The 17754-nt window shown below is 40.7% G+C and overlaps 1 protein-coding gene across 8 annotated transcripts in view; it reads right to left on the reverse strand.

Moving 5' to 3' along the window:
* MAP2K5 (mitogen-activated protein kinase kinase 5) overlaps positions 1-17754 on the reverse strand; it is a 191762-nt gene that overhangs the window by 95717 nt on the left and 78291 nt on the right. For all 8 annotated transcript variants that reach the window (XM_039491615.1, XM_039491614.1, XM_039491613.1 and 5 more), the window contains 2 exons: positions 15372-15433; positions 8659-8707 (listed from right to left, as the gene is read on the reverse strand). In XM_039491615.1, the coding sequence (XP_039347549.1) occupies positions 8659-8707; positions 15372-15433 (111 nt within the window). The remainder of the gene's footprint in view (positions 1-8658; positions 8708-15371; positions 15434-17754) is intronic.

Here is a 17754-nt window from a genome sequence, read left to right on the forward strand (position 1 = left end):
GACAACATGGTGTACAGATGATTGTAACTGGCCAGCCAGCCACCTGCTAATGATGCACCTTACGTTCACAATACTCCTCTCCCCACTTTCCTCATATTTGACACCTGCACAATACAACCTGAGAGAAGGGTCAGAGGGCAGCAGCTGGGAGGATGTGTGACATACATAAGAGTCATGCTGGGGAAATGTGGTCCACATGATTATGTGAGGATCCCAGAGTTCTGGAGGCTCTCAGGCCATTAGAGTCTCAATCTACCCGCATATTTTTACCAAATGCAGTACAATGACTGGATCTGTAATACAACAGTGGTTTAACAATGGCAACATTCATGTATTTTATACACAGAGAGCCAAACCTTTAGTCCCTCCAGTATCACTGGCAAAGTTCCCATTGATTTCAACAGGACTAGGCTTTGGCTCTTAGATTGAACTTCAGCTTAGTCAGGAGAAGGAAGTCAGCGGCTTTCCCCACCCTTGCTGCATTCACAGCCTCTAGCTGTTTTGCAAGGCACCTAAAAACGCTGCCCTTCGCTATTCTGAATTACAGGAGCCTCTTCCAGGCATTAGGCTTATACCTGGGAAGGAGGCAGAACACAGCAGCTCTCTCTGAGAAACCTGTCCCACACTGTGAGGGAAATACGTTTAGGATGGTATCCATACAGCTACATTCTTCTTCAATAAAATTATTAGTAAGGGCTTGACTGTAGATGTGCCATGAGCCCACAATAAGGGACAATGCGTTGTTACTCTGCCCCAGGAGCAGACCCGGGGGTGACTGTGACTCCAAGTCATATTCTCCCTCCCAGTTCCCCTTACTACTCCCTCTCCAGAGCAAATTGTGTTGGGTCTATAACCAGTGCAACACGTGTCCAGTGCACCAGTGCTGGCCAGCCCATTTGAGAGCCAAAGCCAAGGTCCCACCCAGTCCACACCGTGTTTCATTCATCTGCGTGAGTGGAGGATGTAGGGTTCTGGACAGTCCATTTCCACCTTCCATGCTGTTATCTGTGATGTGGCCCTACAGAATGTTAAATATTAACAGCTCTAATTAAGTGCTTGATCCTGAAATCCTTCTGCAGGTAAAACTCATCTGCTTGTCATTAATATTACTGTTTAGAAGTTGAAGAATTTAAACAATAGCCAAAAGGGCTCCTAAGAAGATAAGAACGGCCATACTGGGTCAGACTAAAGGTCCATCTAGCCCAGATCCTGTCTTCCGACAGTGGCCAATGCCAGGTGCCCCAGAGGGAATGAAGAGAACAGGGAATCATCAAGTGATCCATCCCCTGTTGCCCATTCCCAGCTTCTGGCAAACAGAGGGTAGGGACACCATTCCTTACCCAGCCTGGCTAATAGCCATTGATGGACCTATCCTCCATGACCTATCCTAGCTCTTTTTTGAATCCTGTTATAGTCCCATCACTAGTGCTTGCTTACTACCTATGATTTGTACAGAGCATCATTATGGAGGATGAAGATGTTCTATTTATGATGTAGCTGCCTAAGCTGTTTCATCTTTCTGTAGACAAATGGAACACACGTGCTCTTACTTACCAGTTACTAGAACTGTCAGAGGGTCGGGAATCTGAATACTGAACATTTAGTCATCTTATTCCAAAGTAAACAGAAATATAATTACTCTGAATAAAATGGACCTGTAAAAAATAGTATCTTGACTTTTATTGCCTTTGACAAATACAATACTCTAAAATGCAAGAAAGACGAGCAGTGCAAAAACACCATTTTAGCTATGGACAGCTCTGAGTACATTACTTATAACAACAATGAAGCAGATGAAACAACTAAAATATTCTCTCTGTGCTGAGCTTATCAGCCTACTTCCTTCAGAGGCAACTGTTTTTCCTAAACTTGAGGGGCATGAGAGTGTATATTTATACTTGATATATCTGTTAGGCATCGGTGTACACGGTGATAGAGCCATTTAATGTATCTAAGCTAGAAAAAAAAAACTGCATATGATCCAATGTGCACATGATCCTAAACTAGGTAGCAGCCTCTATTCTACAAGCCTTGCTGGTTTCTTTGGCAATGTCAAGTCAAAATTCATGTAACTGCTGGATGATGTAATCTGTCATTATGCATATTGTTAGTGCTATTGCACTAGTGACTGGCACTGGCGACCAGCATTTAGGGTTTGGTGTTATTCAGTTTCCAAATGTAGGTAAGTAACTGAACACGTTTATTTTAATACTTGTTACAATAACTGTACATACCGCCTGGAAAGGGTGAGCTCTGGAGTCAAGATACACCTTGCCCCTGGAGACTGGGTATACACGCGGTCACTCTAGGCTCACATACCCAGAAAGTGGAAGACTGAGTTCAGATCTAAACTTGTAAAGTTAGATTTTACTGCCCAATTTATTTACACGTGTGCTATTTGCTAAAATGTTGCACCATTAGATGTAACTGGCAGAATTCAACTTATGAAAGTTCTACAACACTGCTCCCCTGGAAACGGCAAAAAAAGGCTCCCTTGTAGATCTGAGCAATTGTGTGCACAGAGCAATGAGGTTCCTGCTAAAATGTCACCTCTGGTAGGTGGAGGTAAACATGGGTGACAAAAGGCCACTGGGCCTAGCAAACTTGATGTATCCTAAAGGATCTTCTTCTGCAAAGGCTCAAAACCAGGAGAGGCCGTGGGGGGGGGGGGGGGGGGGGAGACAGGGATTGGGAAATAGTGCTTGATGGCACGCAGATGTCTCAGTAATCTGCTGCAGCCATTGTACCATTCCACAAAAGAACAAGAGAATTCAGTGAAAGTCTCCATCACTGCAATACATTTCACACCCAGGATGGGTTTTGTGCTTTAGTCCAAAGTCTTGTGGCAACAGATATAAAGCAGCTTAGTGTATCGTCGCTGACAGCCTTAGCATTTATACAGAGCCTTTCACCCAATGAACTCAAGGCTTTTAAATGACAAATTAATTTAACTTTATCCTGGTAAGATACATATTATGCCCACTGGATCTACTGGTAAACCGAGGCACAAGCAAGTTAAGAAACTTGTCCACACTCACTCTTAGTCACTAGAAGAGTCAGAAACAAAAACCAGGAAACCTAATTCCTAGTCTCCTCTTTTTACCACTACAGCATTCTGGGTAAGATTTTCAAATGGACTTAAGTCCCATTTTCAAAAGTGGCTAAATCATATAGGCACCGCTGAAAATTTTATCTAACGTATCCAGAATAAGGATTTGGAATGAGTGCTCAAATTGGAAGGTCTTGCTCACCTTCTAGATAACATCATAATACTACAGTAGAAGGGATATAGCAATCAGATATGTATGTTGTTTGTACAGATAAAACCACATGAATGAAATATATATACACAAAAACATACTCATGTAATATTTTACTGCGTGCACTTCTCCTTAATGAGCATGCTTTACCAGAGAAAAGAAGAAATACCATTTGGATATAATGTATATTCTCTGTACTTTATTCTTGAACTTAATGGACTTGGCTTCCTCTTTCTGCAAACTTTGACTTTGTGCAAAATTAGACCAGTTTGATTGCTAATTCTGTGCTAAATCTAAGTTCATTTCTCATTACCCTTCCATTTCTATTCTTTATCCTGAGGGGAAGAGAGAGCAGTTAGCATTGGGCCATTCTCACATCTTCCAAAGAAGTGGTATAGGTGTTAATCTTTTGTTTATGTTTGATGTGGGTAATGACGACTATGACTACAGCATTAGGTTTATTAATATGCAAACTACCACCTCATTAACCACAAGGTATGGTTTGAAGTTAAGCTGCAATATTTGCTGAAATGTCTGATCTGGAATAAAAGACTTGCTCATTATTTGTTTCCTTTGCTTTTATCCATGCTCTAGTCAGAAACTGCCATGTTTGCTGCACTGTATTATACATCTTTTTTCATGAGGACCACTTCTTCACCTGGATTATCACCACTGTGGAATTTTTTGACTCCTTAGTCCATAAGAGTCTTCTATGTGATACATTTTATGCATGATAGCAAAGAAGTCAAGGTTAAATTTTCTTCCATTTGCCTAATGCATTAAATCCTATATATAGCTACTCATGACTAGTGAGAAATAAATATGTATTCTGATTTGCACTTCATTACTCTGTATCCATCTATACGGATATAGGATGTGGATGCATGCATGCCCACTTGCCCATACGTGTTTATTTACAATCAAAGTCCCTTGAGGGAACACTGCTGGACTCTGTCATGTTACTTAGTGTCCCATCTGATGTTTTATAGCTTATGTATATATATGTTTTCAGTTTGAGCAAGCTAGGAACAGATCAAGCCCAGCAAAATCTGAAGTGAGAAAAAGGATGAGTTTGTGTTTCTCTCTTTGGACCAGATGTAGCTCATGCATTCCAGAAAGCACCAAGGCACTTTCCATTCCAAGTAACCTATCAAGGCGTAACCAATATTCAGTACACCTTTTAATCAAGCCAATGAAAGTTATGGAAGATGATGTTGGAGAAGTCACAGTTAACTGGGCAGGAAAAAAAATCTGATTCAGCTTCTAAACTCAAAGCAGAAGATATTACATAAGGCATAAAATATTACATTTACAGTGTCTGTGCTTGACTACGAATATTATTGGTTAGCTGAAAGACCACCCATAATTCATTAGGCAGACAACTCATTTTAATATGAGTGTTTAAAATAATATTTTGCTCTATTTCACCAGTGAAGAGGCTAAGCAATGGCTTCTCACACTATCTTCATGAATTGGCCATTATGGGAACGGTTCTAATGTAAGTGAACTGGCATTGTTTTGTACATTGGGAACATGATATAGAGTTTTTAATTTGTATAATAGCAGCTTTTGCATCTGTTCCATTTGTTCTTTGCTCTTGAAGGAAGATAAACTGTTAATTCCATGCTTTTGAGGAAACTCAGAATGAAGGGTAACAAAGAGTTGCCAGTTTTTCAAAGGGACACTATTAAGGGCCCAAAAGCAAGCTATTCTGCTGGGTAGGAAAGATAGAAAAAGTGGCAAAAGACCAGCTTGGCTTAACCAGGAGATCTTGCATGATCTAAAAAATAAAAAGGAGTCATAAAAAATAGAAACGAGGACAGATTACAAAGGATGAATATAGGCAAACAACACAGGAATGCAGAGGCAAGATTAGAAAGGCACAAAATGAGCTCAAACTAGCTACAGGAATAAAGAGAAACAAGACAACTTTTTATCAATACGTTAGAACCAAGAGGAAGCCCAAGGACAGGGTAGGCTCAGTGAGGAGGGAGAAACAGTAACAGGAAACTTGGAAATGGCAGAGATGCTTAATGACTTCTTTGTTTCAGTCTTCACAGAGAAGTCTGAAGGAATGCCTAACGTAAATGCTAACGGGAAGAGGGTAGGTTTAGAAGATAAAATAAAAAAGAACAAGTTAAAAATCACTTAGAAAAGTTAGATGCCTGCAAGTCACCAGGGCCTGATGAAATGCATCCTAGAATACTCAAGGAGCTAATAGAGGAGGTATCTGAGCCTCTAGCTATTATCTTTGGAAAATCATGAGGGACGGGAGAGATTCCAGAAGACTGGAAAAGGGCAAATATAGTGCCCATCTATAAAAAGGGAAATAAAAACAACCCAGGAAACTACAGACCAGTTAGTTTAACTTCTGTGCCAGGGAAGATAATGGAGTAAGTAATTAAGGGAATCATCTGCAAACACTTGTAAAGTGATAGGGAATTGGAGAAATGGTCTGAGGTAAACAGGATGAAGTTTAATAAAGACAAATGCAAAGTGCTCCACTTAGGCAGGAACAATCAGTTTCACACATACAGAACGGGACAAGACTGTCTAGGAAGGAGTATGGCAGAAAGGGGTCTAGGGGTTATAGTGGACCACAAGCTAAATATGAGCCAACAGCGTGACGCTGTTGCAAAAAAGCAAACATGATTCTGGGATGCTGTGACGAAGTGGGACTGTTCTTAACGTTTCCTCTGAATACTGTGTGGGTGCCTCAGTTTCTGGCCGACACGCTGTCTCCTGGCAACTAATGGCCCAGGCCCTTCCCCCCTGCAAGGGGATGCTAAAGGTGTGGGAGAACAAAGAGGTCAGGTGACCTCCTGGCCTGAGAAAAAAGACAAAAGGCCAGAGAGGAGGGGCTGGAGGGGGTTTCAGTTTGGAGCTGGCTGGGGACGTGGAGTGAGTGCAGGCGTGGGTGTCTGGCTCGCTGCCCCCCAGGATGGACCCAGCTGAGGGGTCCCGTTCTCTGTACCTACAAGCTCTGTTTTAGACCGTGGTTCCTGTCAATCTAATAAACCTCTGTTTTACTGGCTGCCTAAGAGTCACATCTGACTGCGAAGTAGGGGTATGTGCATGACCCTCTGGCTTCCCCAGGACCCCGCCCGGGCGGACTCGCTGGGGGAAGCGCATGGAGGGGCAGAGGATGCTGAATGCTCCAAGGCGAGACCCAGGGAGGTAAAGCCATGTGAGCTTCTTGCCCTGAAGGCAGTCTGCTCCAAGGGAGAGGAGGCTCCCCAAAGTCCTGACTGGCTTGGTGGGGAGCAGTTCCAGAGCATTGCCCGGGGACTCCGTGACAGATGCATTAAGAGGTGAGTTGTGAGCAGGACATGAGAAGTCATTCTTCCGCTCTACTCTGCGCTGGTTAGGCCTCAACTGGAGTAGCCTGTCCAGTTCTGGGCACCGCATTTCAAGAAAGATGTGGAGAAATTGGAAGGGTCCAGAAAAGAGCAACAAGAATGATTAAAGGTCTAGAGAACATGACCTATGAAGGAAGGCTGAAAGAACTGGGTTTGTTTAGTTTGGAAAAGAGAAGACTGAGAGGGGACATGATAGCAGTTTTCAGGTATCTAAAAGGGTGTCATGAGGAGGAGGGAGAAAACTTGTTCATCTTAGCCTCTAATGATAGAACAAGAAGCAATGGCCTTAAACTGCAGCAAGGGAGGGTTAGGTTGGACATTAGGAAAAAGTTCCTAACTGTCAGGGTGGTTAAACACTGGAATAAATTGCCTAGGGAGGTTGTGGAATCTCCATCTCTGGAGATATTTAAGAGTAGGTTAGATAAATGTCTAACAGGGATGGTCTAGACAGTATTTGGTCCTGCCATGAGGGCAGGGAACTGGACTCGATGACCTCTAGAGGTCCCTTCCAGTTCTAGAATCTATTAATCTATTTGTAAATAACTATCCAGATCTAAACCATCCTTAGTAAATTTTATCAAATGTAAACATCACAATGAAAGCCTCACTTCCTCCAGGAAGAGAGCAAGAAAATTATAAAATGGCCAATGTGAATGAAAGCTCTTACAAATTAATAGCAGGATTTTCAAAGGAGCTTAAGGGAGTTAGGTGCCCAACACCCTCAGGCACTTTTGAAAATCCCAACCTCTCTCTTTTTCCGCCTGTAGGTACTTTTCCACCTGTAGCTAATAAAATACATATTCCTCTGTTCTCCCAACAGCATGCTATTAACATCCTCACACACAAAAATGTTGCTGATAAAGCAGCACCCTTTTGCAGGTATAGCACAGAAAAAACATTAACTGAGAAGTTAGGATTGCAAATCTGATTAACAATAATAAGAGCTGAAAATTCACAAATTCTAAGAACCGGGCTGGAATTTTATTATTATTTCTATTGCACCTCAAAGCCAGGGTTCCATTTGCTAGGCACATACAAACATATCAGCAAAGAGACTGGCCCTGCCCAAAAGAGATTACAATGTAAATTCAAAGTTCCTGTTTAAAGCAGAAACTGAATTTAGACTACTCATTTCTCCCTGAGTTGATACTTTCTCTTATCCTCCTTTTAATCACAAATAATGTCTGCTACTGTACCCTCCAACTGTGCACCAGGACTGAGTGAGCAGATGGGTTAAATTAAGCAGTATTGTTAGCAACATTAAGATCTGTAGCTGTTATTTTCAGACACTTTGGTACCATTATAAATGCAAAGTTTTCTTCTTGTTTGCCAAAATACTTACTTAACCCTTTCCTTGTTCTCTAACAGGTATATCCTCAGCATCTGCCATAGTTTGGCAAGTGTTTTTGAAAGAGCTGGTACATATGGATCAATTTAGCCATAACTATATTAAGAAAATCTAAAAGTCACAAATAGGTGAAAATTTAAGAGAAGTCAAAAAATTAACTTGAGGAATGAGGATAGGGCTTTATACTGAGAATGGTTTCAACTTTGCTTACGTAGATTTAAAAAGTTACACTTCTTTGTCTTTCAAAATAGTAGTGTAGGGGTAATGAGCCAAATATTTATGTGCCTAAAGATGCAGGTGAGTACCTAGTCGGATTATTAAAAGTGCCTATTTAGGTTAGGCATCCAAATCCTATTGAATTCAATGGGAGTTAGGTGCCTAACTTGCTTAGGCACTTCTGAAAATCCCATTAGGCATCTATCTGCATCTTTAGGCACCTAAATACTTTGGAAAATCTGGTTGTCTGTCTACTTTTTTGTTTGGGTGGGGGAGGAACAGAAAAGAGGCAGGCAATAAAAATCCATAACCAGAGAATGTGAAAGACTATCGAGTAAAATTAATCCCTGGCAGAACTCCACTGATGTCAGCAGCATCACAGGGCTTAGTGTGGCCCCTGTCTTTCTGAAAAGCTGCACTGAACCAGAAAGTGTGATATTCACTTAGAAAACAAAAGAACAAATCTGTCACTCACCTCTGTGTAAAATCTTTAAACTCCATAAATAGGTAAGGCCTTTAACAACCTGCAAACAAGAGAAATAATACACAATACAATTTTCTAATAGGGAACTGTACGCATTTCAGTTGGATTTTATTCTTAAGGATTTGGGTTGCAAGTGCAAGAAGCAAGACTGAAAAATAGGTCTATTCCAGTTTACCCCATGTTTTGATGGTTGTCTTAGCTGCATTGTCCAGTAGTCATCCTGAAAATCAAGTCCAACTTTATCTCTTGGTTTATTAAGAATACTTTCATTAATTCCCGAGTGTTGTTAATTTCACATGAAGGAGTTCATTACAGTTTTAGCTGAAATAAGTATGAGTAATGTCTAAAATAGACAGCTTAGTCTTCAGAGAATATATTTAGGGGCCAAATTTAGCCCAAATAGCAAATGTAGATCTTTCCCCAACTCTTTAAATCAAGTTCTGTTTGTTTGTTTGTTTTAAAGTAAGAGGATGGAAATTTTCTTCATATAACTATTCTAAGCAGAGGACTGAATGCATGCCCTGACTGTGGATTTAACCCACTTGAAATAGTATTCCTGTTAGGCCAATTATCTCTCTCTCTCTCAAAGTAATATCCAGCATTTTTTACTGTAAAAATGCCATTTTCAGGCCTATGCATTTCCAAAGTTGCTCCAGTTATTTTAAGGAGAGATATCGGTGGTTCAAACTATTAACAATACATCATCAACAAATAGGCTTATTTTCTGTTCATTTGTCCCCACTCCTATAGCATGGCATTGGTTAAAGTTTATTGAGCAAAAGCCTATATGTAAATGGCATTAAAATGGTGGTAGAGTATGTAGCCTTGCTTTGTCTTTCTTTTTAAATTAAAGTTGTTGGCACATGCCATTAACATTCTACAGTGTTGAGGGTCTAAAATATAAACTTCATATCAGTTTTAGAAATTAGAATCAAATCCTCTCAAAATGAAAACCTGCTGTGGAAGACCCTGTGCAAAGGCTCAGTCTTGCAAGGTGGTGAGTAGGGCTGAGTTTGATTTGAACAAAACACATTTTTTCAATATTTTTGTCAAATCAGAAAAGTAAAAAAAAATGAAAAACCCTGAGCCAACTCAAAACCTTTTGGTTGACCTGAAGCAACCCCCTCCTCCCCCCCCCCCCCAGTTTTTCAGTTCAGGTCTACTGACACATTTTCTAAGATCTGACATGGGTTTCAATCAACATTCCATAGGGCATTGTGCTTACATTAAGTCTACATTCCTCAAACTAACACCTCAGGATGCTTCCATACATGGAATATTTACATATGTTTATTTCAAATGTAGCAGCAAGATAACCATTAGATCTGAGATGCACCAAGCATTACCATTTATTTTCCATCCTCTTTATTTCTTTCCTAGGATTACATTCAGAATAGTCTATGACTATACAGGCTGTTCAGTCAACTGCACAGGAACGCAATGCTGTACTACAGGTTACTTAGAAATAGGCTCTTCTCTCTAGATTTTGTAAAGCTAGCCCAATAAACAACCAAGTAATTAACACCCCCCCAAATAATGTAACTTCTTGCCTTCTGCCACCACCAAGGTTTTTTCCTGATCTGCTTTTTCCAGCAGCCCGAGATCTATAAGATCATCTAATAAACCTGATTCTATTTTTGCACACTTTTCTTCTCCAGAACATTTCTGCTGTGTCAGTCAATTATTTTATTGCAAAAATTTTCCTACAAAATTTGCTGTCTATAATGACTTGCCACTCATTTTCCTGACTGAGGTAGGTATTTTTGTCCAGTACTTTCCTGAACAACAGGCCATTTTAGATGGATTGGAAAGTGACAGGAGTTCTTCATGCAGAACAATGAAAATTCTTTTTGGCCATTAAGGAGGTTGAAATAAAATTAAATTGTTTCTGTTAAAGTGAATGACTCGGAAACTTTACAAAAGTCAAAATTGTTACATGGCATGTAAAGGCATAAGATTATATTAATTTTCAGTCTTCCTATTGGATTAGAAGATCGTTCTGAAATCTCATTCATTCAGTAAGCAAAATAATGCAAGTGGAACCTGAGCCTCTTTTGTATACTGAATAATGATTTTGGATCTCTACTAAATTGCTCTAGATGGCACCTTCAGAGTGCTAAACTTGCATCCCTGGTACCAAGTGCCTCATGGCCTCAGATGGTAATTACCCATCACAAAGAGCCTTAATCATAGTCCATATATCCCCCTCAGTGTGGCCTTGTTCACTTTAGCCTTTCAAAAAGCAAAACAGTAGAATTCTATTTACACATTGTTTCAAAAATTGCCAGAATTATAGCAATACTAAAAAAATAAGGAATGGTATTTCAGCCATTCTCCCACGTCCCCAACAAATATAGTTTTGGATACAGTAAGCTATTCTCTTCATTAAATATATATTCAGACCATTTAAAATCTTTAAAAAGATTTTAAAGAAGTTCTATAATGAATTTTGAACATTTATCATGTACAGGAATAATGCAAACATTTGCTAGGGAAAAAAAATCAACAGTTAAGAGTTATTATACATCTCTTTATTAAGGCACACACGCCACATAAGTGGTTATAAAAAGCTTGCTATTAAACTATTGCATTCAGATTATCTGTGCAACAGAGTACATGAAAATTCAAGGAGGTTTTTTTTGTTACCTATATTTTAAAGCTACAGAATAAAGAAAATGAGCATAAATTATTGTCATTCACTGAAACACTAAAACATACATTTAAAGAGATGCCATTCTCCTATTAAGGATGGACATTTTGGTATTAAGCATTATTCTAAAAAGATGCCAGCATAAAGTATCTTTTGATTGAACATCTAGGAGGTATTATTGGCATTCAGTAAAGTAGGTTTTGCAACAATGACTTGACAAAGCCTTGACACAAAAAGTACTTCTACCTGCTGTCAATCACTCACTCTCTTGACAGTTCAAGTGCACATCCTTTCAGGGAGAACTTCAATCAACATTAGCACTAAAAATACAGTGCACAATGTCACTAATTCAGAAATGGAGGTGGAAATAAATGTGTGAAGTGGCAAGCAAAGGTAGAATAGTATCAGCCACAGAGATGCCTGAAAGCATACACACTGTTTGAAAATTGTTTAGCAAGATGGAGTACAGCCTGCCTCTTTCAGGGTTCTCAAATTTTCCTTTTCCTTTTCCCACGGAAAAACCACTAGCCATTAACTGAATAAAGTGAATAATACAGTAAACAGAAAAAGGTTCCCCTTCTCATCAAGGCTGCACTGGGCAGAATGATCTAGAATTTTGTGATGGAATCAGAGACAGCTCTCTCCTCCCGAGGCTCACTTCTGGCAGCTTCCTCCATTCTCTCTCACTGCTTTCCTTCGACTAAACACCCTCTGTCTTCTCTATGAGTCAGCTCTCTTTCGTTGAGTCTTTATTCAGATTCCTCCCACTACCCTGCCCTTTCTCCACCACGCTCTCATCCTTATTGTATCTTATTACATTCATGGTAAATAACTAATACTGAAAAAAAAGCCCAGTATTTGACAAGGCAGAACTTCTCTAGGAAAGAAAAGAATGGACTTGATAATGAACTCTTGCAGGATCAACTTGAATCAAAAAAGCCTCGTGCGCCTCACTTCTCCCTGAACAGTGTAACATGATGTTTGGATGGCTGGGCAGGAGTAACAAAAAAAACAAACTGTAGATGCTATACAGAACAGTGTCAATAATGTTTTTACTTAAACTGTATATAAGTGCAAGGGTTTGGTGCCCAGTCTTCTTCCCAGTGGACAAGTGTCCACACCAGAAAAGGTACCATTGCAACTGGCCTCAACAGGTAATATTTGGCAGTCTCAGCAGACTATTCTCTCAACAGTAGAGATGATCATGCCAAGTCAGGGATTAGTCACATTGGTAGGAGATAGTATGTGTAAGACTACACAGCTGCTATCCTAATGCACCTCTTTTATGGATACCTACTAAGTATTTCTACCAAGTACATCACTGTGATATCTGTGACCCTTACAAGAAAATAAGGTCCTATCCCTTCCCTTCTTACTCTGGCTGTGGATAGCACCTTTGACCGTTGGACCGCAGGTGCCATGGAAGGTCCTGGTTGCCAAGGGAGAATCCCACAAGTAGCTCAGCAGATTAAGATATGCACTTGAATGTGATTCACTGTTCAATAGAGCGAGCAAAGCACAGAGGTAACATGTTCTTTTCTAATGGTGTTGCTTGGCAGACAGGCTATTGTGTCCTAGACTAGTTGGAGTTATTTCCAGGTGTATGGTGCATATAAGGCATTAGTTTCCAGGGCTGGCTGTCTGGCACCTTTCCTGGACACTAAATTCACTCAACATTTTTTTTTAAAAGAATAAATGCATGTCCAATCATGGCAGGAGTGGTACAGCAAAACCCAAGCCTCAGGGCTTGTCTATGCTTAAAATGCTACAGCGACACAGCCACGCCACTGCAGCTGTGCCACTGCAGTGCTTCAGTGTAGACACGACCTATGCCAATGGGAGGGATTTTCCCATCGGCAGAGAGAATCCACCTCCCCAAGAGGCAGTAGCTACGTCAATGGAAGAATTGTTCCATTGACTCAGCTCTGTCTACCCGGAGACTTAAGTCAGCTTAAACTACACCACTCGTGGGTGTGGATTTTTCATACCTCTGACTGATGTAGTTAAACCGTCTTAATTTTGTAGGGTAAACCAGGCCTTAGTCTTGACTGACACAGTAAAGATCTACATACTGTATTGGGTGCTCCTGGAAAAGTTTTACTTAGGAGGAATCATTTACTAATTTTAATTAACTGAAGTGCACATCATGCACATTTTTTGCAGACTCTACAGTCTACTGAAGTTGTACAGCTTTCAGGACTATAAAGGATAAACGGCCATGTGCATATGGAAGATAGGAAGAAGATTTATAGATTCAAAAACAGCTCATGCTTCTCTCAGTACAAGAGTCTTATATTTTGTCTAAGTAAAATATATAATCTTGGGACATTTGTGTATTTTCCTGTCCCAATCTCTAGCCTTTGCTTTTCCCTTTCCCTCTCATTACATGGACAGGGATGTAAATACCAGGCTAGCAATCCCTGGGACCTTTGGACAACAACAGTAAACTCTTTGGGGCAAGGATAGTGTGTCTGTGTGCGTGCGCTTATTCAGTGACTGTACAATGGGGTCCTGATCCATGCCTGGAACTCTAGGTGCTACTGTAATTCAAATAATACACAAGAAACACCCGGGGCACTTGCAGGATACACTGCGGCTGCAGAGAAGTTACTCAGCACGCAAGGGCTTTTGTTTCCCTCTCTCTGACTGTTCTCAACAAGTGCAGAGAACTAGCAAGGGGGGCAGAGAGAGCTTCCAAACTCCATCCTCACTGCTGGATGTGCCTGTTGCGGCTTATGAGTGAGGAAATGTGATCAAGCTGCTTCTTTGAATCTGCCTGCTCATTTGTCCACTCCCAGTCCATGCAGCGACCACAGTGCAGGCAGATGTAGGATCAACACATGTCAGGTGTCAACCATCTGAGGTGAGTAGCAGGGAGTGTTTGCCAACAACAGATTTGGTAAGAGGTCAGGCTGAACAATGAGCAGATGTGAAGCTACTTAGACAAAATGTCATCGGAAAAGGATGTTCATTATTCTGGGCAGAGAACAGAGAGAAAGTAGAGCTGTGAATTACAATGAACAGAGACTAAATAGCTGCCTGTGTTGGATTAAAGGATTTAAATTATCAGCTTGATGTATAATGAATGTGAAAACCCAGCACTTAATTAAATGGCACATGATAGAATAACTTTGTTATGCTTTAAACTGCTTAAGTTATCAAAGTATTTCTTAGATTTAGCAATTGTTTAGCAGTATCCCTCACTCCCATGATGTTCGCTAAGATGTTGTTCAATTAGCCTTGGTTCAGGCTTTGAAAGCTGATTATAGAATAGAAAAGTCACTCCATATTTTGCAAACACCATTACCAAAATCAAGGGAACAATGCACTTGTACTCTCTATCATGATGAAGCCCACAGATGCTGCTGAGACACACTGATGTGCTAGAGGGGGCTCTCAGGAGCCCCTTGTCAAAATTCTGCCACCAAACTGAAGTGAGGTTATATCCCTGCCTAGGACAGGGTTCAGTTCCCCATCCCTTGGGATTAGTGCTAAATCACCCCTACTAGAGATGACTTGTGTGAAGGATCACAGAAATGGGTTGGGAATACAACATGCCCCATAGGCATGTTTTGCTTGGACTTGCTTTTCCAGGAGAGAAACTTCGGTCTCCTACTTGTTGCTTTAGGAAGTAGATCAACAGTGGGGGAAAAACTGTACTGTACAAGGGGTTAAACATACGATGCCACTGCACCTTGAGAACAGGTGTATGCAGCAGAACATAGGAAGCCTTTGATTCCCATCAGGTTTAGTCACAGCTTCTTGGCCTGAGGAGCAGATCTAAATGATTCACCTGCCTTTGTGCATAAGGAGGACCAGAAGAGCTGAAACACAAGAGTCAGTCAGCAGCAGTTCAGCAGAAGCACAAGAGCAGCCACCATAATATGTCACTATGGTCCCATTTTCACATGGTCTTACGGCTGCTTATCAAGGCCGTAATAGTGCACAGAAAGGATGGGAACTCTGACAATGGCCCAATGAGAGGACACCTGATACAATCATATCTAAGACTGGATACGTATATGACACAACCATCAAAGACAAAAATACTTACAGCTACTGCTATTCTTCCTAGTACGTGCTCTGGAATTTTTCTATAAACATCCAAAGAACCGCCTGTAGGGACAGACAGACAAAGTGTGATTAGTTAATATAAAATCAAATACTACCCTAGATTTAAAGGTTTTCTAGCCCTTTGGTTATTAATAAAAATGCCATAAACAACATAACAGTAATAGTGTCAGAAGTAACCGACCTTAAACAACATTCATTCTCTGAACAACCATAGGAGACAGCGCTCTCAACATCTCTTTTCTTCCCACGTTTGCAAAGATATTACTAACGTCTTTTCAGAATACATCCGTATCGCAGGACAGAAAGCAAAAAACAGACTTTACTCTAGAGAACTGAACAAGGTTTGGCACACCTTAATTTACTTCTTAGTAATATAAAGACTTCAGAAGAATTACAACAGATTACAAAGTCAAAATCATCACTAACACCTGGTCATAAAAAGCCATGTACAACTGATGCTATCAACAACTATTGGTATGTAGCACAGTGGACCGTGCCCCTGAAATCAAACTTCCCCTGCAGATCAAACACGTAAGGATTGACTGCGCCTCAAAGTCATAACCCTGAACTAAGGGATGTCTGGAGATGCAACAGAAAGAGCTTCTAGGCACACAGAGAAAGCTTCTGCTAGTATATTCCTTTATTTACTACCTGCCCACAACTCAGTATGGCCAGCCATTGTATGTGGAGAAGATGGGGAACCCTGGTTCCTAATGGGATGCCAGGCATCCCCAGAAGACTGGGAATCACAGTTTCTACTGGCCTACCTTTTATTAGATTATTTATTCTGGAAATTCATGCCTAATTGATGAAAAAACCCATTTAAAAATGTTAAAGTTCGTTCAGGAAAACAAATTTAAAATTGAAGATGTAAAATAGATGAACAACATATAGGGTGAGCCAGCTCTGATTTCCTGGTTTGTGAGGGTGTAAATCAAAGCATAAAACAGATGCAGAGAGGGATTTTCAGATTTGCTAGGTGCTGCTCGCATCAAAGTCAATGTGGTTTTACCAAAGAATCCAGCTTGAGCAGAGCTAGGCCAACACTGCGAAATTTTGAAAATCCCACCCTTTGCCCGTAGACTCATAGACTTTAAGGTCAGAAGGGACCATTATGATTATCTAGTCTGACCTCCTAACCCTGGTTTATGGTTCAATTAAAAATCATAAAAGACATTCTGTAATGCAAGAGTCCAGAGAAAAATCACAGGATTCTTAATCCATTCTGGACTCCTGTTCCATTCTGCAACTGTTAGTCATGTGAGTAATAGTTACTCTAAAGAGCTGCTCCGTTTTCTTCATGTTCTCCATCTTTGGAAATACAGTATTTGTGCCGGTCTCCACTAACACTGTTCTATCTCATTTCTTTAAGGAGATAAGGTGGGTGAGGTAACATCTTGAATTCTAGAGAGTGTACAAGCTCAAAAGCTTGTCTCTCTCACCAACAGAGGTTGGTCCAACAGAAGATATTACCTCACCCACCTTGTCTCTCTAATATTCTGGGACCGACACAGCCATAACATTGTTTTCTTAAAAACATTTTTATTTGTGTTTTAGCTCACGAAAGCTTATGCTCAAATAAATTTGTTCGTCTCTGGTGCCACAAGTACCCCTGTTCTTTTTGTGGATACAGACTAACACGGCTACCACTCTTAAACCTTTTATGTGTCTGTTAAGTTTTGTTTTTAAATGTAGAGTGCCTATGTTCAAGGCATTAGACTGGACTTAAATTTTTAAACTGAATTTAGATGGGCTCTTGCACAGTGTGATGAAAGGTAGCACAGCCTCACATGCCTATTCAACACCATAGAAGGTCAAGTGTCAGGACAGCCAGGTGAGCTGGAGCAGGGGAAGGAGCAGTCTGTCAGAACTACCAGGTAGCAGGGAGCATCCCCAACAGGGTGTCAACACTGAGCAAACTGGAGTGGCTGCTTTCACTAGGAACCTGTATACCTGCCTTGGTTAGACCCTTGCCTGTGGATTGGCTGAGATCTCACAGGTAATTATCTCAAATGACACATCAGGCTCAGAGCACTCATCACATAAAAGGAAGGCCGCTCACAGGCTCAGGTCATTCTTGTTCATGTTCATGAGTCTAGGGTGACCAGATGTCTCGATTTTATAGGGACAGTCCCGATATTTGGGGCTTTTTCTTATATAGGCTCCTATTACCCACCCCCCACCTCTGTCCCGATTTTTCACACTTGTTATTTGGTCACACTTATGAGCAGTGTACATTTACTGCTGCAAAAAAATTGTCTTTTCTCACACATCAGCAGCCAAGTCTTGTACTTAAAAAGTGAATAGTTTGATTATAGACAGTGCAGTGGAAGAAATCAGAGAACACTGATCTTAGAATACCC

Source organism: Mauremys reevesii, linkage group 10, assembly GCF_016161935.1.
Source record: "Mauremys reevesii isolate NIE-2019 linkage group 10, ASM1616193v1, whole genome shotgun sequence".
Taxonomy (NCBI): Eukaryota; Metazoa; Chordata; order Testudines; family Geoemydidae; genus Mauremys; species Mauremys reevesii.